This window comes from Bubalus bubalis, chromosome 5 (assembly GCF_019923935.1).
Source record: "Bubalus bubalis isolate 160015118507 breed Murrah chromosome 5, NDDB_SH_1, whole genome shotgun sequence".
Lineage (NCBI taxonomy): Eukaryota > Metazoa > Chordata > Mammalia > Artiodactyla > Bovidae > Bubalus > Bubalus bubalis.
Window position 1 is genome coordinate 81634016 of NC_059161.1, and position 23457 is coordinate 81657472.

The 23457-nt window shown below is 44.9% G+C and overlaps 1 protein-coding gene across 4 annotated transcripts in view; it reads left to right on the top strand.

Moving 5' to 3' along the window:
• Positions 1-5384: 5384 nt before the first annotated feature.
• VSTM5 (V-set and transmembrane domain containing 5) overlaps positions 5385-23457 on the top strand; it is a 35712-nt gene continuing 17639 nt past the window's right edge. For all 4 annotated transcript variants that reach the window (XM_045165787.1, XM_045165788.1, XM_045165786.1 and 1 more), the window contains exon 1: positions 5385-5528. In XM_045165787.1, coding sequence (XP_045021722.1) covers positions 5438-5528 — 91 coding nt within the window. In that variant the 5' untranslated portion in view covers positions 5385-5437. The remainder of the gene's footprint in view (positions 5529-23457) is intronic.

Consider the following 23457-nt stretch of genomic DNA (forward strand, 5'->3'; position numbering starts at 1 on the left):
GTACAACTTTCCAAAATTGAACCAGTAATAAATAGAAAATATTAACAAATCTATCACAAGCATGGAAATTGAAACTGTAATCAGAAATCGTCCAACAAACAAAAGCCCAGGAACAGATGGCTTCACAGCTGAATTCTACCAAAAATTTAGAGAACTAACATCTATGCAACTCAAACTCTTCCAGAAAATTGAAGAGGAAGGTAAACTTCCAAACTCATTCTATGAGGCCACCATCACCCTAATACCAAAACCTGACAAAGATGCCACACACACACACACACACACATACACACACAAACTACTGGCCAATATCACTGATGAACATAAATGCAAAGACCCTTAACAAAATTCTAGCAAACAGAATCTAACAATATATTAAAAAGATCATACATCATGACCAAGTGGGCTTTATCCCAGGGATGCAAGGATTCTTCAATATCCGCAAATCAATCAATGTAATACACCACATTAACAAATTGAAAATAAAAGCCATATGATTATCTCAACAGATGCAGAGAAAGCCTTTGAAAATTTCAACATACATTTATGATTAAAAAAAAAAGACTCTCCAGAAAGCAGGAATAGAAGGAACATCAGTTCAGTCGCTCAGTCATGTCCGACTCTTTGCGACCCCATGAACTGCAGCATGCCAGGCCTCCCTGTCCATCACCAACTCCCGGAGTTCACTCAGACTCACATCCATCGAGTCAGTGATGCCATCCAGCCATCTCATCCTCTGTCGTCCCCTTCTCCTCTTGCCCCCAATCCCTCCCAGCATCAGAGTCTTTTCCAGTGAGTCAACTCTTCGCATGAGTTGGCCAAAGTACTGGAGTTTCAGCTTTAGCATCATTCCTTCCAAAGAAATCCCAGGGCTGATCTCCTTCAGAATGGACTGGTTGGATCTCCTTGTAATCCAAGGGATTCTCAAGAGTCTTCTCCAACACGACAGTTCAAAAGCATCAATTCTTTGGCGCTCAGCCTTCTTCACAGTCCAACTCTCACATCCATACATGACCACAGGAAAAACCATAGCCTTGACTAGACGGACCTTTGTTGGCAAAGTAGTGTCTCTGCTTTTGAATATACTATCTAGGTTGGTCATAACTTTCCTTCCAAGGAGTAAGCGATGTCTTTTAATTTCATAGCTGCAGTCATCATCTGCAGTGATTTTGGAGCCCAGAAAAATAAAGTCTGACACTGTTTCCACTGTTTCCCCATCTATTTCCCATGAAGTGATGGGACCGGATGCCATGATCTTCGTTTTCTGAACGTTGAGCTTTAAGCCAACTTTTTCACTCTCCACTTTCACTTTCATCAAGAGGCCTTTTAGTTCCTCTTCACTTTCTGCCATAAGGGTGGTGTCATCTGCATATCATACTTCAACATAATAAAAGCTATATGTGACAAACCCTCAGCAAACATTATCCTCAATGGTGACAAATTGAAAGCATTTCCCCTAAAGTCAGGAACAAGACAAAGGTGCCCACTCTCACCACTACTATTCAACATAGTTTTGGCCACAGCAATCAGAGCAGAAAAAGAAATAAAAGGAATCCAGATTGGAAAAGAACAAGTAAAACTCTCACTGTTTGTAGGTGACATGATCCTTTACATAGAAAACCCTAAAGACTCCACCAGAAAATTACTAGAGCTAATCAATGAATATAGTAAAGTTGCAGAATATAAAATTAACACACAGAAATCCCTTTCATTCCTATACACTAACAATGAGAAAACAGAAAGAGAAATTAAGGAAACAATTCCATTCACCATTGCAACAAAAAGAATAAAATACTTAGGAATATATCTACCTAAAGAAACATATATAGAAAACTATAAAACACTGGTGAAAGAAATCAAACAGGACACTAATAGATGGAGAAGTATACCGTGTTTATGGATCGAAAGAATCAATATAGTGAAAATGAGTGTACTACCCAAAGCAATCTATAGATTCAATGCAATTCCTATCAAGCTACCAACGGTATTCTTCACAGAGCTAGAACAAATAATTTCACAATTTGTATGGAAATATAAAAAACCTCAAATAGCCAAAGCAATCTTGAGAAAGAAGAATGGAACTGGAGGAATCAACCAGCCTGACTTCAGGCTCTACTACAAAGCCACAGTCATCAAGACAGTATGCTACTGGCACAAAGACAGAAATATAGATCAATGCAACAAAATAGAAAGCCCAGAGATAAATCCACACACCTATGGACACCTTATCTTTGACAAAGGAGGTAAGAATAAACAATGGAGAAAAGACAATCTCTTTAAGTGGTGCTGGGAAAACTGGTCAACCACTTGTAAAAGAATGAAACTAGAACACTTTCTGACACCATACACAATAAACTCAAAATGGATTAAAGATCTAAATGTAAGACCAGAAACTATTAAACTCTTAGAGGAAAACATAGGCAAAACACTCTCCAACATAAACCACAGCAGGATCCTCTATAACCCACCTCCCAGAATATTGGAAATAAAAGCAAAAATAAACAAATGGGACCTAATTAAAATTAAAAGCTTCTGCATAACAAAGAAAACTATAAACAAGGTGAAAAGACAGCCTTCAGAATGGGAGAAGATAATAGCAAATGAAGCAATGGACAAAGAATTAATCTCAAAAATATACAAGCAACTCCTGGAGCTCAATTTCAGAAAAATAAATGACCCAATCAAAAAGTGGGTCAGAGAACTAAACAGACATTTCTCCAAAGAAGACATACAGATGGCTAACAAACACATGAAAAGATACTCAACATCACTCATTATCAGAGAAATGCAAATCAAAACCACTATGAGCTACAATTTCACGCCAGTCAGAATAGCTGCGATCCAAAAGTCTACAAGCAATAAATGCTGGAGAGGGTGTGGAGAAAAGGGAACCCTCTCACACTGTTGGTGGGAATGCAAACTAGTACAGCCACTATGGAGAACAGTGTGGAGATTCCTTGAAAAACTGGAAATAGAACTGCCATATGACCCAGAAATCCCACTGCTGGGCATACACACTGAGGGAACCAGAATCGAAAGAGACATGTGTACCCCAATGTTCATTGCAGCACTGTTTATAATAGCCAGGACATGGAAGCAACCTAGATGTCCATCAGCAGATGAATGGATAAGAAAGCTGTGGTACATATACACAATGGGATATTACTTAGCCATTAAAAAGAATACATTTGAATCAGTTCTAATGAGGTGGATGAAACTGGAGCCTATTATACAAAGTGAAGTAAGCCAGAAAGAAAAACACCAATACAGTATACCAACATATATATATGTAATTTAGAAAGAAGGTAACGAAAACCCTGTATGCGAGACAGCAAAAGAGACACAGATGTATTGAACAGTCTTTTGGACTCTGTGGGAGAGGGCGAGGGTGGGATGATATGGGAGAATGGCATTGAAACATGTGAAATATCATATGTGAAACGAGTGCCAGTCCAGGTTTGATTCATGATACAGGGTGCTCGGGGATGGTGCACTGGGATGACCCAGAGGGATGGGATGGGGAGGGAAGTGGGACGGGGGTTCAGGATGGGGAACACATGTACACCCATGGTGGATTCAAGTCAATGTATGGCAAAACCAATACAATATTGTAAAGTAAGATAAATAAATTAATTAATTTTTAAAAAATAAAATAAAAGTCAGAACTGTCTCTGAACATGAGAATTGTTTGAGGATATATGGCTGTCATAAAGCTAGGTCACTATAAACACACATCATTTGCTTCTGTTGGAAGTGAAGAATGGCTCTTAAGGTTTTGAGGAAATAAACTCTGGTGGGTGTTCTTTTTAAACCAAGTGGTTGATTGGTGAGAAGAATTACCAAATACCTGAGGGATAAAGTATATGTCAAAGATTGCAAAGGAAAAAACTACATTTCATACTCATTATGAATCTTGAATTATATCCTTATAGAAAAAAACAAGTATCCTCAGTATTAGTATGTGTGTGTGCCCAGTCTCTTCAGCCATGTCTGACTGACTGGCTACCAACTGTAGCCCACTAGGCTTCTCTGTTCATAGGATTCGCCAGGCAAGAATATTGCAGTGGGTTGCCTTGCCCTCCTCCAGGGGATCTTCCTGACCCAGGGGTCAAACCCACATCTCCTGCATCTCTTGTATTGCAGGCAGACTCTTTACCACTGAGCCATCAAGGAATCCCCCAGTATCAGTACATAGACCTCTCAAATCTTAGTCCCAACATGCTTTTCTAGTTTTCTTCCCTATTCTTCTTCTCTGCCTCAACCAGATTTATTGCCATACCCGGGACCTTGTAGGCACTAAACTAATAATTGTAAAAAGAAAGGAAGGGAAGGAAGGAGGGATGGAGAGAGAGAATGAACAAATAAAACAGCAGATATAATCATGGCTTAAATGGACTCATGCTATCATGCTCCTCCCCTCTATGAAATCCTACTCTACGTAAAGGATCTGATAAATTCAGATCAAAGTGTCTTTAAATATGACACAAGAAGCTTCTAACTAAGCTAGAGCAGTGGTTTTCCACTCTGGCTGCACACTAGAATCATCCAGTGAGCCGGCAGGTAATGACTCTTGCTCTGAGTCTGTGTAGCCTCCTGGGCCTCCCTCATCAAAGATGCACATGCTCTGTACAGCAATTGTTTGTTTTTCTAGCCCCTACCTCTTGTTAGGATTTCTGAAGACTTCTATCTTGTTCATGTTGTATTCCCAGCCTTTAGCACAGTGCCCAGCTTCATTCCATCAGTGTTTTATGAGTATTTACCATGTGTTAGGCCTGTGCAAATAAATAGACTCTCAGTGAACAAATCTCGGACGCATGGATGAATGGAGGTATGGATGGTGGCTGGATAAATAGTGGATGGAAGAATGGTGGATGGGAGATGGATAGATAGGTGGATGGACTGAGGATGGGTGGATGGATGGATGATGAGTGGATGGATGGATGGTGTTCAGATGCATGGATGGTACCTGGTGGACAACTATCACCACTGCCCAACGGCTCCACCCAGAGCAGCCTGAGGCTCCCTCATCCTCTTCTCATCCCTTTCATTCCAGACTGTCATTTCACTTTTCTGAAAGCCTTCTCGTTTCACGTGGAGCCATTAGATGGTCCCTCTCGGTCCTCGGGCAACAGCTAATAGTTTCCCTCCCTTCTGCTGCCCAGCTGAATCCTGAATCAACACCAGTAAAGTGGGTGTGAACGGAAGGAGACTACATGATTTGCTATGATTTACCCCGGAGTGGTGCATTCCTCTCCTCCCTCCCTCCTCGCTCCTTTTCCTTGCCCGCTCCCTGGGAACTGGTTCAACCGGAGCAGCGCCAGTGCCCGGCATCTGCCCCCGGGGCCGGCGGGACGCAGCCGAGGAGGCGGGGCGCGCGCGGGCCGCGCCTTCGCGCCCGGGACGCCGGTGTGGGGCGGCCGGCGCGGCGGGCGCGCTCATGAGGCCGCCGCCGGGCGGGAGGACGCGGAGCCGCGGCTTCTCGCTGGGAGTCCTCGCCCTCTGCGTGGCCGCCGCCCGCTGTCTGCAGAGTAAGCGCGGGCCGGGCCGGGCCAAGCCGGGCGGGGGGCGGATCGTCCCGGGTGGGGGTCGCGGCCACCGGCCGGCGGGGCGGGGCGCGGCCTGGAGCGGGGAGCGGCCCCGGGTGCGATCGGAGCCGAAAGCCGCCGGGGGAGAGCCGGCTGCCCCTGGACCCTCCGGCCTCTGCGTTCTGTATTCCTTTTTCTTGGAATAACCCGGCTGCGGCCCTGGCATCCTTGACCCCGGCGCACGCGCGCCCCGCCCCTGCTGTGGGGACCCCCCTCTCCCTCCGCGCCTCTTGTGTCCCCAGCGCTGGTCCCTGGTGCTTTAGGCCCCCACCTCTTAGAGGAACCCCCAGCAGACCCTCTCAAAGAGGAAAGGGGGTCGGGGCCGGGGTCGGGGTCTGAACTCCTCAGGCTGGAGATGGCCCTCACCGCTCTGCTGCGGGCGGAGGATTTAGATGTCTGGATCCCGGGGACCCAGACCACAGATCAGAGTGCAGCTGCACCTTCTCATTTAGTCGTTCCCCTTATGATCACTCCCATTTTACAGATTAGTCATCCGAGGTTTCCAGAATGACCAGCGCGGGGCCGCGGGCCGGGGAGGACCTCTAGGAAGAGCCGCTGCTTACTAAGCGCCTTTGCACTTACTGTCCCCAGGGCTTGACGGCACGTCTATCATTGAATCCTCAGAGCAACTCTATGAACAAAGTGCCAGTCTTATTTCCCCTTAATTTTCATTGGAGTGTTGTTGCTTTACAGTGTTGTGTTAGTTTCTGCTGTACAGCAAAGGGAATCAAAAAGTGCCGCTCTCATGCCTATTTCACAAGTGAGGAAACAGGCACAGCTGTCGCCACCTAGGCAGTGATAGAGTTAGTATTTAAACCGGGGTTAATGTGGCACGGTTGACCTTTACACCCCTCCAGTTACAGCCCAGTTTCGAAGGCTGCGAATCTCAGGAACCCACAAAGACTGGTAGGGACCTTGCGCCTCTGGCTGTCTGTGGAGCAGGAAGTAGGTTAGTCCATCAGATGAGTGGGTGCGTCTGGGGTCGCAGTGACCTTTTCTATCATTTTGCACCCCTCCAACGTTTCCAACCAGACATTCTCACGTAACATCTGTACAGCTGTCCCTGAGGTTCAGGGGTCAGCCGTTCACCACAGTGCAGATTTCATGTATTCATTCACTCATTCACGGCCCTCTGCTTCCAGGAAGCAGTGGTACTGGGGATTCTGTGGTTCGCAGTGTTGCCCTCAGACAAGCAAACGAGTGCTGGCTGGGAGTGGCCAGTCCTGAGAGGCAGGGAGTGCCAAAGTTCTGGAAGCTCTAGAGGCTCAGAACCCAGAGGTGGGGAATTAGACCAAGACTCCCAAAGGGAGCTGTGCCTACCCAGTGACAGATGGACAGAGCTGCCCGGGAATGGGACAGTGGGACACAGGGCATCCTAGATGAAGAGGAAACGCATGCAAAACCAGGAGGAAGGGTCACCGTTTTGCAGTTCTCCGTTAAGGAGCGACTCCTGCAGAGCTGTAAACTGCAGGAAGGCAGGTCCCCAGCACTTGCCCAGTGCCAGCTGGCATCTGCCCTGTGCCCCTCCCTGAGGGGGGCTATGTTTCCAGGCCAGCCCCAATGACGTGGGGAGGGGGTCTCCACCCTCTCACCAGCTCCCTCCATTCTCTTCTTCTGCAGCCTCTGCCCAAAGCCTCCACCCAGAAAGCCAGATACGCATCACTGACACTGAAGCCTGCGTGAAAGCATGTGCCACAACCTCACACACACACACACACACACACACACACACCCTGCATGTGCAGCCTTTTCTCTGTGAATGAGACCGTTATGGATGGAATGCTTGTGTCCCCAAAATTCCCATGTTGAAACCCTAACCCACAAAGTGATGGTATCTGGAGGTGGAGCCTTTGGGAGGCATTAGGTTTAGAGGAGGTCATGATGTTGCGATCCCCTGATGGGGAGGAAGAAACACCGGAGAGCCCCTCCTCTCTTGCTGCCTCGGGAGGACACAGCGAGATGGCAGCTGTCTGCAGGGAAGGAAAAGAGTCCTCCAAATCTGCCAGGACCTTGATATTGGCTGTCTCAGCCTCCAGAGCTATGCTCCTTAAGCCGCCCAGTCAATAGTAGTCTGTTACAGCAGCCCAAGCTGACTAAGACAGAAGTAAAAAGTGCTAACGTCATAAATACCCCCAAAATGTAGAAGCAGCTTTGGAACTGAGTAATGGGTAGAAGCTGGACAAGTTTTGAAGTACATGCTAGAAACACGGACTCTAAGGGCCGTTCTGGTGAGGTTTCAGATGGAAATGAGGAACAAATTTTTGGACAATAGGGAAGAGGTGATCCTTGTTAGAAAGTGGCAAAGAACTTAGCTGAGCTGTGTTCATGTTCCAGAGTTCGCGTTGAATGTGGAGCTTGGAAATGATGAAATTAGATAATTAACTGAGGAAATTCTTAAGCGAAGTGTTGAAGGAGCAGCTTGGTTCCTCCTGTCTGCTTAGAGTAAAATGCAAGAAGAGAAAAATGACTTTAAGAAGGAATTCTTAAGCAAAAAGGAACAGGAACTTAACGATGTGGAAAATTGTCAACCTGTCTATGTGATAAAAAAGAGAGTATGTTCAGAAGAGAGCACAGAGATTGTGACAGACCACTGTTTGGTAAGATTGCCTGGGTGTGAACCATGGGCCCAATCAGCGCCCCCACCAGGAAAGCTCCAGGGTAGCTGCAAGGCTGAAGACAGGGAAGTGAGGGCAGGCCGTTGGACTTGATGGATGTATCGCTGTCTAGCTGTGTATGCTATTTTTCAGGATAAGAAAAGAATGAAGGCAACTCAGCCAGCATCAGAGTTATCTCCTTGGTTTCAAATGTGGGGGGAAGGGGGCGGGGTATTGGTTTCAACAGGCAAGGCAGAGGTTTTGCTGAGCCCCTCGGGGGGCCTGGGGATGTCCAGCGGAGCTGCAGGGGTGAGGTGACCCCTGCCTCGGTGGGTCCTGAAGGCAGATCCTGGCACCACAGAGGATTATGAGTGAGTCTTAAGGGCTAATGGATTTACCTTGCTAGGTTTTGGACTCACCCGGGACCTGTCACTCCTTTCTTCCTTCTGATCTCTCCTTTTTTGGAATGAGAGTGTATATCCTATGCTTGTTCCACTGCATTTTGGAAGCACATTAACTTAGCTAGTTTCACAGGTTCTCAGCTGGAGAATAATTTTCTTCCAAGAAGAATCATACCTCAAGTCTTACCCAGTCTGATTTATTATAGATGAGACTTTAGAGTTGAAGGAAAAATGAGTTGACTTTGGAAACTGTTGGGATGGAATTAATTTTTTTTTTCTTTCTTACTATTTATTCAGGCTTTCAGCAGATTGGGTGAGGTCCACCTACTTTGGAGAGGGCATTCTGCTCTACTGTCTTTTTTTTATTATTATTCATGCAGGAATTCATTGCATGAATTTTGGGGGACCAGGGACAGAATGTTATGGACTAAATATTTCTGTCCCCCCAGAAAGCCATTATGTTGAAGCCCTAACTCCCAATATAATGGTATGTAGAGGTGGGGCCTTGATGGGGCAATTAAGTTTAGAGTTGAAGTCATGAGGGTAGGACTTCTGTGAGGGGCTGGTGTCTCTCTAAGAAGAGAGAGAGACCACCAATCCCGCTCACTGCATATGATGGTACAGCAGGAAAGTGCCTGTCTACAAGCCAGGAAGAGGGCCCTCAGTGAGAACTGAGTCTTTTGGCACCTTGACCTTGGACTTTCCAGTCTCCACAACTGTGAGGAGTAAATGTCTGTTGTTTGGGCCCCTGGTTCATGGTATTTTGTTATAGCAGCACAAGCTGACTAAGACAGGGCCTTAAAAGCCCTGAGAGCTGGCAGGTCTCCTGCACCTGGCCAGGTGGAGTGCTTTTCCAGGACCTTGTTCATCTCCTGTCTCAGCTCTCAGCCCCGGAAGTTAGCCATCAGGCCTCTGAGTATCATTGCCCTGCTCATCTGGACGCAGATGATCCAAGACTCAAGTAGGAACGCCTTGGGTTTTTTTCTTCTTGGTTGTTTTTAATTGAAGTACAGTTGATTTACAATGTTGTGTTAATTTCTGCCATACAGCAAAGTGATTCAGTTATACATAGATATATATACATTCTTTTTTAATATTCTTTTCCATTGTGGTTTATCCTAGGATATAAACCTATATAGTAGGACCTGTTGTTAAGTAGAACAATTTAGTTGGTGGCCTGAGCCAAGCCAGCTTGCTGCCTGCATTTCAACCCCAGCTTCTAAAAAGCAGCCTGCTCCCCTAGCACACACCCACACCCACTCACACACGTGCACACGTGAACATACACACAACTATTCTGCATCCCCGCTTTCCCAGGGTGGAGCCGGGGTGGAGGAGCTGGCCCTGCTGAGTCGCTCCTGGCCAGAGCCCAGGAGAACGGAGGAGCAGCCAGGGCTGGGACTCAGCCTGGGGACCGGCGGGGAGGCCAGAGCGGCCACAGCCGCGTGGAACCAGGGTTCCAGCTTAGCTGAAGGTGGCGTGGGGCGGGCGGGAAGGGAGGGACAGCCTAGGGAGAATCCCTGGGGAGACCCCAGGATCCATCACCACAGGATACGGCCCCGCTGGCACCTGCTTCGCCGTCCGTGTTGGCACGCGAGTATTGTTACTAAGCACATAAGGTGCACTCCACTGACCCAGGCGAAACCAACAGATGAGGTGTGGGCTCTCTATGATTTATAGACAATGGTCTTGCATACATATAAACATACCCACCCACAAGAATGGTGCTTGGGTATGCTTTTAAAAAACGCAGTAAATAATGGAATCATGCTGTGCTTGTTACTCAGCAGCTTACTTTTTATAGCAATCTTTTTTTTTTTAGCTCTGTCCACATTGATAGCCAAGATCTTGCTCATGCCTCTCAACTATTAATATTATACGTATGTCCTATCCATATCTACTTTCTTCTTAGCTAGCCTGTCCTGAGAGACGTGACATCTTGTGGCTGGCAGCCCTTTCCGTGGGGAGAGCAGAGCCCTGATATGGGGTGAATGTGGCGCTGCTGATGTGACATCGTGTGGAGGGCAAGCCAGGCTGACGGGCGCCCTCTCCTCACGCCTCCCCTGGGGGTGGTGCTCAGAAATGCCTGGGACTTACACTGAAGTTATTGAGGGAGGGTCAGCATCACCAGAAAGTCACCCTAATGGTTTCATCCCTGGTTTCCAAGAGAGTCTTGAGGCTACGCTGTGCTGGGCTGGGAAAGGGCTGCAGTCAGGAGACTTCCTTTCTCCATTGTCCCCGGGGCTTCAGGCCACTTATTTCTTCCATCTGCTCTCAGGCTTTCTTTCCTTTTAGTATTCTGATGTATCTAAACTCATGGTGCATATTATAAATCAGTAGCTTTGCTATAATCTCTGTGGCCTGGACTGAAGTTGAGTTCTTCCCAAGAGAACACGTGTTGCTTCTATCAGTCACGGTCAGCAGGAAGCATCCTCCTCCGTGGAGGGTGGGATGGAGAAGCTGAGGTTGAGTCTTGAAGGATGAGCAAGTGCATACAGCAGGACAGGGTGGAGAAGAGAGCTCCAGGCATACAGCAGGTGCTCAGAAGCTAGGAGGACAGATCCTCATGGAGCCTGACACGGTCTGGGCATGCTAAGTGACAGAAGCAGTAAGGGTGTTGCCTCAGCAAGCACTTACTGGGGATTTAACTGGTCCCCCATCCGAGACCCACTGACCCTGCACCCCCTTAGCCTGTGCTCTCAGGACCCTCGTCTGCCTGCACCTGGATTTTTCCTAGAACACAGGCTTGGGTTAAGAAAGTATTTATCTATCCGGCAGAAATGGGAATAGGAGAGAGGCACAGTTGGCAAGTACGTTGGGCAATGATTTTCTTCTGTAACTGGTTTGCCAGGCTGGGAAGGCATCAGTCAGCCCTAAAGGGACACGCCAGACCATCAAGCGAGCACAGAATATTCCTGCTGCTCACCGTGGTCCAGGAAGCTCAATGGCTTGCCCCTGCAGAGGCACATCCCTGGGGGCAGCTCAGGCTGATACCATCTGGACCCCAGAGGAACCCCACAGCTCTGGGGCATCCAGTAAGTCCCCCGCTGGGAAGGGTGGGGCCCGAGGTCTGGTCCCAGTGCTGGCGGCAAGCCCTGTGTATTGGGTCACCTTCCTTCTCTGAGCGCACAGGGCCAGGAGGGTGGGCTGGGTTTGTGGTTCTCAATTGGGGCTGCACATAAGAACCTCTTGGAAGGCTTGTAAAACCTACAGACACCTACGCCCCTCCTTCTTGTCTCAAAGAAACAGCCTGGTAGGAAGTGTGCACCTCTCTCCTGTCGTCCATTCTCAGAACATCTACCACTGTGTGCAGGAGAGTCTCGCTTCTCCCTTCAGTTCAGTTCAGTTCAGTCGCTCAGTTGTGTCCGACTCTTTGCAACCCCATGAATTGCAGCACGCCAGGCCTCCCTGTCCATCACCAACTCCCAGAGTTCACCCAGACTCACATCCATCGAGTCAGTGATACCATCCAGCCATCTCATCCTCTGTCGTCCCCTTCTCCTGCCCCCAATCCCTCCCAGCATCAGAGTCTTTTCCAATGAGTCAACTCTTCGCATGAGGTGGCCAAAGTGCTGGAGTTTCAGCTTTAGCATAATTCCTGCCAAAGAAATCCCAGGGCTGATCTCCTTCAGAATGGACTGGTTGGATCCCCTTGCAGTCCAAGGGACTCTCAAGAGTCTTCTCCAACACCACAGTTCAAAAGCATCAATTCTTCGGTGCTCAGCCTTCTTCACAGTCCAACTCTCACATCCATACATGACCACAGGAAAAACCATAGCCTTGACTAGACGGACCTTTGTTGGCAAAGTAATGTCTCTGCTTCTCAACATGCTATCTAGGTTGGTCATAACTTTCCTTCCAAGGAGTAAGCGTCTTTTAATTTCATAGCTGCAGTCACCATCTGCAGTGATTTTGGAGCCCAGAAAAATAAAGTCTGACACTGTTTCCACTGTTTCCCCATCTATTTCCCATGAAGTGATGGGACCGGATGCCATGATCTTCGTTTTCTAAATGTTGAGTTTTAAGCCAGCTTTTTCACTCTCCACTTTCACTTTCATCAAGAGGCTTTTTAGTTCCTCTTCACTTTCTGCCATAAGGGTGGTGTCATCTGCATATCTGAGGTTATTGATATTTCTCCTGGCAATCTTGATTCCAGCTTGTGCTTCTTCCAGTCCAGCGTTTCTCATGATATATTCTGCATATAAGTTAAATAAGCAGGGTGACGATATACAGCTTTGACGTACTCCTTTTCCTATTTGGAACCAGTCTGTTGTTCCATGTCCAGTTCTAACTGTTGCTTCCTGACCTGCATATAAATTTCTCAAGAGGCAGATCAGGTGGTCTGGAATTCCCATGTCTTTCAGAATTTTCCACAGTTTATTGTGATCCACACAGTCAAAGACTTTGGCATAGTCAATAAAGCAGAAATAGATGTTTTTCTGGAACGCTTCTCCCTTACTGGTAGTTTAATCCTGACAAACCCACAGACATTCTGCCACCAGGCTTAGGTCAGGAGACAAGAATGTTCCTCTTTGAAGTTTGGTTTGGTTTAGTAAATGGTTCCTGAGCACCTAGTGAGGAAGAGGCACTGTGCCAGGGGCCAGGGACACCCAGCATGGTCCCTGCAGCAGGGATCACGTGACCCAGCAGGGAGGGTTGGGTCCCACCTGGACAATCGGTGGTCAGATGCTCGGGGAGTATGAGAGAGGCATTCAGCTGAGAGCTGGAAGGAGGCTTCTTGAACCAGCAGCCTTGAAGTCATAGTAGGAGGAAGCCAGGAGAGCAGGGAGGAGCAGGTTCTGAGCAACAGGAATAATGAGCACAGACACAGCAACACCGTCTTCTTGCCCTTGGGGCCAGTAGCCGGTGGCAGTGCCTTAGTTAAATCAGGTTTTTCAGCCCTGGTCAGTTTCTTCATATTCAATCTGATAAATTGTCTAGAGGAATGGGATTGGGGAAGTCTTGGATCTTAGGTGCCAGAGTAGTTCCTCTGATAAACTTACAGCAGCGCCAGGGGTCAGGAGGGAGATGTGAGTCCTCCACAGCGGACCCTGCCGGGGACCCCATGGGGCTCCCCGCAGCATGCTGTCAGCCCTGTGGCAGGGTTCCCAGCCTAGGCTCACTGTGGGGCTGGGGCACATTCCTTTTGAAAGCCAGTGCCCAGAAACGGGGCACCAGACCCTCTCTCTCCTCTCACCATCAAGCAAGCCCTCCACATGCTCTGGGATGGGCGGCCAGGGGTCCTTCAACAAGAACTGGTTCCTTTATGCAGGTAGACTGTCAGCTCAGCTCGAGCACCTCAGTCTGAGTGAACCGTCCATCACATTGTACCCTGCCAGGGTGCCAGCAATCCAGACCGGACTGTGTGCTCGCCTGCTCCTTCCAGCGGGGGAATGGGCACTCCCTCCCCCAGCCTGAGTGGAAAGCCCACTGGGAGCTGCACTGTGCGGGCTGATTGAGCCTGGCAGAGGAGGGGACATTCAGGATGGACCCTTCCAGTGAGCAGAAACCTGAGAACGAGGAGGGTGATGTGAGCTGAGTTACAGAGGAGAGGCCGCAGCGGGGAGTGGGCCACAGTCTGTGCAACAGCAAGTGGGGAGAGATGACTAGTCTTGGGCGATGGGGCAGGAAAAGGAGGGTGAGGCCAAGTTTCTTGGGTCTTTCAAAGGAGACACAGCCAGGTGGTTTTAGAGAGATTACTAACAATAGCCTCTAGCCAACAAAGAGAAGAAAAGCCAATACCTCCCAAGTGTTTACAATTGTTTTTTGACAATGAGACAATGATACCTGTGACTGTTTATCGATCACATGCTTTGTGCCAAGCACATTTAACTGCTGTCTTCCATGCATGCGTGCGTGCATGCTAAGTCACTTCAATCGTGTCCGACTCTTTGCGACCCCATTGACTCTATAGCCCACCAGTCTCCTCTGTCCATGGGGATTCTCCAGGCAAGAATACTGGAGTGGGTTGCCATGCCCTCCTCCAGGGGATCTTCCCAACCCAGGGATTGAACCTGTGTCTCTTATGTCTTCTGCATTGGCAGGCAGGTTCTTTACCACTAATGCCACCTGGGAAGCCCTCTTCATAGTAATCCTGCCAATGGGGACTATTAGTCCCCATTTTATAGATGGGGAAACTAAGGCTCAGAGAGATTGACGGACTTGCCTAAAGACCTTCATTCTTTCATCATGTGTTTATGGGAAGCCCACAGTGCCAGATACTGTGCCAGGCCTTGGGGATCCCATGGAAAACAAGATAGACTGGCCCCCTGGGTTCATAGCTGACAACTGATCTAGGAGGATGGACCATTAATCAAGGAATTGCAGCGGGGGATTTCCCTGGTGGCCCAGCAATTGAGACAGCACTTCCACTGCAGGGGGCGCGGCATCGATCCCTGAACGGGGAAGGTCCACGTGCCATGTGACGCGGCCAAAAAAAAAAAAAGAAGAAATTACAACGGACTGGGTTAAGTTGATAGAGAGGAACATGGAGCTCTGGGAACCCAGAGCTGGAGCCCCCTGGTGTTGAGGGACTGCAGAAGGCTCCCTGGAAGAAGTGATGTTTAAGGACCTGTGGGCTGGAGAGGGGCTGGCCCTCAGTCTCATTGAAGGAGAAGCTATGTACTCTCACCGCGGTACCCAGTCACTCATGCGTCTGAATTGTCTTTTGCTCACTCTGCACCCATCTCCCAAGTGCCTTCAAGCATCCTGGGAAGTCCTCCCAGAAGAACCGTTGGAGGTCAGAGCCTCATCTCTGCCTTCATGCTCCTGTTGCACACACACGTTTCCACAGAAGTGTCCGAGGAGGTGCCTCCCTCCCAGTTTCCTAGGCCCACCATAAGTCCTGCAGCCCAGCTCTGCAGAGGGTAAACCCAGGGGGCACCTCACTCTCTAAGACTGGGCAGGGGCAGGCAGCCACCTCCACCATACCTGGCTTTCTTAACCTCCAAGTAGAAACACAGCAGTGATGTGACTGTAGCCTGTGGCTGTCCTGAAAAGTGTTCAGCTTTCCAGCAAGGATGGCTCTTGCTTAAGTTAAAAAGATTCCAGAAGGAATTCCACAGGGAGGAAATTCAGGTCACCCAACTCTTGCCACACTTCTGCAAGTGAATCACAGATTTACAAATGCTGATTCAAGTTCTAAACCTGTTATGCAATTTGAGCTGAAAGAATGAGCCTCCTTCACTCAACACTCCAGCTCCCAGCCTCAGCTTTACTGCTTCAGTCCCTGGTACAACTCCAACTTCTGCTTACATACCCCTGAGGATGGGGAGCTCACCACCTCAATAAGCAATTCCGTGCATCTTCAAAGAATTCTCTTTAATAAAAGAGAAATTATCTGTAAAGAAAATAATATTCACTTTAATATTATTGAATGGTCACCAAATGTTAGAAACTATGATAAGTTCCTTATATGCATTGCCTCCCTTAAACTTCATTCAGACTTCCCAGGTGGCTCAGTGGTAAAGAATACTCCTGCCAATGCAGGCGCCACAGGGGACGCAGGTTTGATCCTTGAGTTGGGAAGATCCCCTGGAGGAGGAAATGGCACCCCATTCCAGTATTCTTGCTTGGAGAATACCATGGGCAGAGGAGTCTAGCAGGCTACAGACCATAGAGTCACAGAGTCAAAGAGTCAGAAGAGACTTAGCCCACACACAGACGTTGAGAACCTTTGCTTTACAGAGTTGCAGGGGGTGAAGGAGGCAAAGGAAGTTGCTTAGCTCACCTGTTCTTCCTTCCTAACCCCAAGCATCTCTAGAAATAGGAATGGATACAATCAAATTTGACTGATACCAGAAAGAGTCCATTTCCCCCAGAAATCTTGCTGAAAGGCTGTCACTGAGTCTCAAGCATTCCTTTTCACATAATGGCCCTTCATTCTTTTGGTTTAGGCATTGTTAATGCCCAATTGGGTCTGCATTTCAGCTGCTAAGCCTTTAGTGTGGATTCGCTCAGTGGTTTTCAGTTTTGGCTGCACACGGGGATCACATAGGGACTTTTAAAAAGCACAGAGGCTTTGGTCTCACCCCTAAAAATTCTGAACTCATAAGTCCAAGGTAGGCTTTTTAAAAACTTCCCCAAATGGTCTGGTATTCACAGATTGATAATAACTAGATTAGATCAGGTGGTTCACCTTGGTTCAGCCTCCTGTGACTGGGGAAGCAGGGCCTTCTCTGCAGGGCACTGAGAAGAGGTTGGGTGGCACTGTTTGGATGCAGAGTAATTGATTAGCCAAGTAGCGAATGGTGGACTTGCATGTGGCGTGTGTGACTCTGGGTTGGTGCTCCATCAGCCTTAGACCCTTTTACTTCCTTGCCAAATGTTTGTTGAATGAGAGGAGACTGGATTGAGTCTGGATGAAAAATCACAAAAGGGAGCTCCTCTGCACCCTTGGGATTGTTCCTGGTGCTCAAGTGCTCTCATTCACGTGTGTGTGGGCTTTTTAAAAGACTGAAGCACTGAAGCCAACCATGATGATCCTTAGTTAGAAATGAGGAAAGGATGACTCAGAGAGGGAGGGGATTTGCACAGTCGCCCAGATAGGGCATGGTGCAGCCAAAACAAGACTGGGGTCTTCAGATTCTGGGGCTTCCCCAGCCAGCATCTTGCACTCCTCTGCCACCCTCTGCCCCCACAGGCAGGTGTGCCTTCTGGGCATCTGGAGAGAAGGGCGGCATTTCCACTCTGCAGTCAAGAGATGGAACTGAGAAGAGCCCCAGATGAATACAGTGGCCCAGAAGCCACAGGGCGTTTCAAGCAGGAAAGGGTGCTCTGCAGTGTTCCAGATGGACAAGGTTATCTGCTGGAATGAGGAGGAATTTGGAGGTCTGGAGAGATTGGGGGAAACTGCTCATAATAATCATAGAGAAAGGAGGAGTGAATTTACATGGGAAGTACAGTAAGGCAGTCTGGAGGACCATCTCGAGGGTACACTGTGCTCCGTTGCTCTGGAGACTGTCTGCTGTGGACTTTGTGCCGCCGTGTTGACTGCTCAGGCCTCAGGTGTGGCCAGAGAGGAAGTGAAGAACAGTTGATCCAGGGTGAGGGTTTTCAGGGACAGATGATGAAAAGAGAGAGGCTGCTAGAGTTTGAAGAATCTTGGCCAAGGAGAGGGAAGAGGTTCTTGTAGATGAGGGTGCTAGAGACATGGGGGCTGATGCCGGACCTCACAGCAGATTTCTGCCTGTTGGAAGAATGAAAAGGAAAGTCTGGGGGGACAGAGCACTCACTTTGACAAGGGTGGACCAAACTCAAAGGTATAGGATTTTTCTGGAGAGGGTGGAGGATGATGGTCTAAACCAGTGGTATCCAAAAAAAGTATAATGTGAGCCACACACACACACGCCACATATGTCATTCTAAATTTTCTAGTGGTTACCTTAAAAAAGAAAGAAAAAATAAAAAAAGAAACAGGCATGATTAATTTTAACAATATATTTTGTTTTACCTAATATGTCTAAAATATTATTTCAATGTGTAATCAATACAAAAATTATTAATGATCTATTTTACATTTTGTTTAACATATCTTAATACATTAAACAGAATCTTCAAAGTCTCCCAAATCTGGTGTGCATTTAACATTTAGAGCACATCTCATCTCAGACTGGCTAATTTCAAGTGCTCAGTAGGTACTGTGATGTGCAGCTCCTGTCTCAGAAAGCCCAGGCCTAGACTCTTGCTTCTTGTCACATCTGCCTCCCAAGTCTGTACCAGCACTGAGTCATGTGCTATGTTGGGAAACGAGAGAGTGAAAACCTCCACCTCTGTAGCCCAAGCACCTCATCTTAGTAGAGTAAGCTGTGGAGCAGTGAAGGGAGGGCTGGGCTCCAGTCCCAGCTCTGATCTTCTACTCGGCAGGAATTTGGACACATATCATGCCTCATCTTTTTTTTTTTTTTTTTTTAATGAATCAATGTACTGCAGGTTTAATAAGATTCTGCTCTAAAATATTCTGATCACAGACTATCTTTTAAATTGAGGTATAATTGATTAGTTTCAGGTATTTTGATTCAAAACTTTTATAGATTATATTCCAATTATAGTTTAAAATATTGGATGTATTCCCTGTGCCATACAATATATCCTTGTAGCTTATTTATTTCATAATAGTAGTTGTATCTCATACTCCCCTACTCCATCTTGCCTCTCCCCACTTTCTTCTTCCCACAATAACCTCTAGTTTATTCTCTGTATCTGTGAGTCTATTTCTGTTTTGTTATATTCACCAGTTGGTTTAATTTTTTAGAGTCCATATATAAGTGTTAACATACAGAATTTGTCTTTCTTTGTCTTACTTATTTCACTAAGCATAATACTTTCCAAGTTCATCCATGTTGTCCCAAATGGCAAATTTTCATTCTTTTTCAGGGCTGAGTAAAACTGTGTATTTATACCACATCTTCTTTATCCATTCATCTGTTGATAGACACTTAAGTTGCTTCCATATCTTGACTATTGCAAATAATGCTTCAGTGAACATTGGGGTACACATATCTTTTCAAATTAGTGTTACTGTTTTTTTTTATGTATACCTGGGAGTGGAATTGCTGGTTCATATAGTGATTCTATTTTTAGTTTTTTGAGGAACCACCATGCTGTTTTACATAATGGCTCTACCAGTTGACATTCCCACCAACACTGTACAAGGGTCCCCTTTGCTCCACATCTCACCAATATTTATTTGTAGTTTTTGATGAGGGCCATTTGACAGGTGTGAGGTGGTAGCTCATTTTGGGTCTGATTTGCATTTCCCTGATTAGCCGTGTTGAGCATCTGATTTTCATGGGCCTGTTACCCATCTGCCTGTCTTCTCTGCAAAAATGTCTATTCAAGTCTTCTGTATACTTTTTAATTGTATTCTTTGGGTTTTCTTTTTATAGTGAGTAGTATGAATTGTTTATACATTTTGAATATTAACCCCTTATTGGTTATATCATTTGCAAATATTTTCTCCCATTCAGTAGGTTGTTCTTTTACTTTGTCAATGGTTTTCTTTGCTGTGCAAAAGTTTTTAAGTTTGATTAGATCCTATTTGTTTATTTTTACCTTAGATTTAAAAAAAATGTTGCTACAATTTATGTCAGAGTGTTCTGCCTATGTTTTCCTTTATGAGTTTTATAGTTTCAGGTCTTACCTTTAGGGCTTTAATACATTTTGAGCTTATTTTTGTGCATGGTGTGAGAAAATGTTCTAATTTCATTCTTTCACATATATCTATCCAGTTTTTCCAGCACCATTTACTTAAGAGACTGCCTTTTCTTCATTGACCATAGTTGCATGGGTTTATTTCTGAGCTCTTGATGCTGTTTTGTTAATCTTTGTGTCTATTTTTGTGCCAGTACTACACTTGTTTTGATTACTGTAGCTTTGTAGTATAGTTTAAAATCAGGGTGTATGATACTTCCAGTTTTGGTCCTCTTTCTCAAGATTGTTTTGGCTCTTCGGGTGTCTTTTGAGTTTTCATACAAATTGATGATTTGGGGCTGTGGTGTTGGAGAAGACTCTTGAGAGTCCCTTGGACTGCAGGGAGATCCAACCAGTCTATCCTAAAGGAAATCACTCCTGAATATTCATTGGAAGGACTGATGTTGAATCTGAAACTCCAATACTTTGGCCACCTGATGTGAAGAAGTGGTTCATTTGAAGAGACCCTGATGCTGGGAAAGATTGAATGCAGGAGGACAAGGGGATGACAGAGGATGAGATGGTTGGATGGCATCACCGACTCAATGGATATGAGTTTGAGTAAACTCCAGGAGTTGGTGATGGACAGGGAAGCCTGGTGTGCTGCAGTCCATGAGGTCACAAAGAGTCAGACATGACTGAGCGACTGAACTGAACTGAACCAATTTTAAAATTATTTGTTATAGTTCTGGGAAAATTTCCATTGTTTTGATAGGGATTGCATTGAATATGTAGATTGCTTTGTATAGTATGGACATTTTAACAATATTAGCTCTTTCAGTCCATCTTATCATGATATATATCAAAAGATACTTGATAGGATTGTTTCCTTAATTTTTCTCTGATAGGTTGTTGTTAGTGTATAGAATTGCAACAGATTTCTGTGTATCAATTTTATATGTGCAATCTTATCAGATTCATTAATGAGCTCTATAGTTTCCTTGGTGCAATCTTTAGGATTTTCTATGTATAGTATCACATCTTTTGCAGACAATCACAGTTCTACTTCATCCTTTCCAATTTGGATTCCTTTTACTTCTTTTTCTTCTCTGATTGCTGTCACTAGGACTTACAATAGTATACTGAATAAAAGTGGCAAGAGTAGACATCCTTGTCTTATTCTTTATCTTAGAGGAAATACTTTCAATTTTTCATTGAGTATGATTTTATTTGTGGGTTTGTCATGTATGACTTTTTTATGTATGTATGACCTTTTTATGGTCAGGTATGTTCCTTCCATGCCCACTTTCTAGAGAGTTTTTATAATAAATGAATGTTGAATTTTGTCAAAAGCTTTTTCTGCATCTATCGAGATGATCATATTTTATTCTTCAATTTATTAATGTGGCATACCATACTGATTTTCTAATGTTGAACTGTTCTTATATCCCTGGGATAAATCACACTTGATCGTGGTGTATGATTGTTTTAATGTATTGTTGGATTTGGTTTGCTCATTTTTTTTTTTGAGGAATTTTGCATCTGTGTTCTTCATCAGTGATATTGGACTGTTTTCTTTTTTTGTGGTATCTTTGTCTGGCTTTGATATCATGATGGTGCTTGCCTAGTAGAATAAATTCAGAAGACTTTGTTCATTTGCAGTTTTTTGCAATAGTTTCAGAAGGCTAGATGTTAATTCCTCTTTAAATATTTGGTAGAATTCACCTATGAAGTCATCTGGTTCTGTACTTCTGTTTGTTGACAGTTTTTTAAATTAGTAATTCAGCTTCATTAAGCTAATTGCTCTGTTTATATTTTCTATTTCTTCTTGTCTCAGTCTTGATTGTATGTTTCTAAGAATTTGTCCATTTCTTCTAGATTATCCATTTTGTTGATATATAGTTGTTAGCAGTAATCTCTTATGAGCCTTTATATTTCTATAGTGTCAGTTGTAATTTCTTTTTCATTTTTGACTTTATTGATTTGGGCCCTCTCTTTTTTTTCTTGATGACTCTATCTAATGGTTTATCAATTTTGTTTGTCTTTTTAAAGAACCAGCTCTTAGTTTCATGGGGTTTTTTTTTCTATTTTTTTTTTTAGTGTCTATTTCTGCTCTGTTCTTTATGATTTTTTCCTTCTAATTTGGGAGAGAATTATTATTCTTTTTCTAATTCCTTTTGGTACAAGGTTAGGTTGTTGATTTGAGGTTTTTTTTTGTTTCATTGTTGATTTGAGACTTTTTTTTTCTGTTTCCTGAGGTAAGTTTGTATCCCTAAAAACTTCCCTCTTAGAACTGCCTTGCTGCAACCCATAGAATATGGATCGTTATGTTTTCTTTTTTTTTGGTTTCCAGGTATTGCTTTGATTCCTTTGATTTCTTCAGTGAACCGTTGGTTGTTTAGTATGTATTGTTTAGCCTTCATGTGTTTGTGATATTTGCAGTGTTTTTCACATGTTGTTGATTTCTAGTGTCATAGTGTTGTACCAGAAAAGATACTTGATAGGATTTCACTTTTCTTAAATTACCTGAGACTTGTTTTGTGGCCTAGCATATGATCTATCCTGGAGAATGTTCTGTGTGCACTTGAAAAGATGTGTATTCTGCTGCCTTGAGGTGGAATATTATTTATATATCTATTAAGTCCCCCTGGTCTAATGTGTCATTTAAAGCCAGTGTTTCCTTATTGATTTTCTGTCTGGATGATCTGTCTATAGCTGCAGTAGGGTTTTAAAGCACCCTACTATATTTATTACTGTATATATATATATATATATATATATGTATATAAAAGTATATATAAGTAAGTATATGTATTTACTGTCAATTTATCCATGTATGTCTGTTCATATTTGCTTTATATTTAGGTGCTCCTGTGTTGAGTGCATATATTTAGTGATCAAATAAGCAAGTACCTGTGAAGCAAAAAGCATGGATCTTTTACCCTAATCCCCTGCCTGCCTCACAGGTTGAGATAGTGCTTGTGAAGTACTTTGTCAATTGTATTAATATAAATGTGAATTGCCAACATTTTCAAATGTGAAAAATCTGGGACTCTGACCCAATCTTGGCATGCATTTTGTTTATTTATTGTTTTTATTTAAATAATACTCATACTCACTAGAATATAAAAACTGTTCAAAAGGATATAAAGTGAAATGTAAAGTTTTCTCCCATCCCAGACACCCAGTCCTTTCCCTGAAGACAACCAAAGACACCTGATTTTTAGAGTACCCTTGGGAGATATTTTGTGCATGTTATGGATAAATGTGCATATCTGTGTGTGTGCACATGTGCATATATACATTAGTTTACTCAAATAGAACAGTTTGTACACACTGTTCTGCTCTGTGCTTTTTCATTATTTTTGAGATCATCTAATATCAATGCTTACAGATCTATCTCATTTTTAAAGTTCTGGTGTAATATTCCAAAGTATGAATATTGATGATTTACTTAATCAGTTGTGACATAATAAGAAATATGTATTTGTTTTCTGCTCCTTATTCCCTAAAACCTAGTAATTTCCTGGGTGATATCAGTGGTAGAAACTTCTTTTTTTTTTTTTTTTGGCTGTACCTTGTGGCATGCAAGATCTTACTTCCATGACCAGGGATCAGACCCATGGCCCCTGCAGTGGATGTGCAGGGTCTTAACCACTGGACCAACAAGGAAGTCCCAGGACCATTTTTGTTACCATATTTGGTCTATTCTCTGGTTCCTGACATATAAGCTTCTAAGACCCTTGG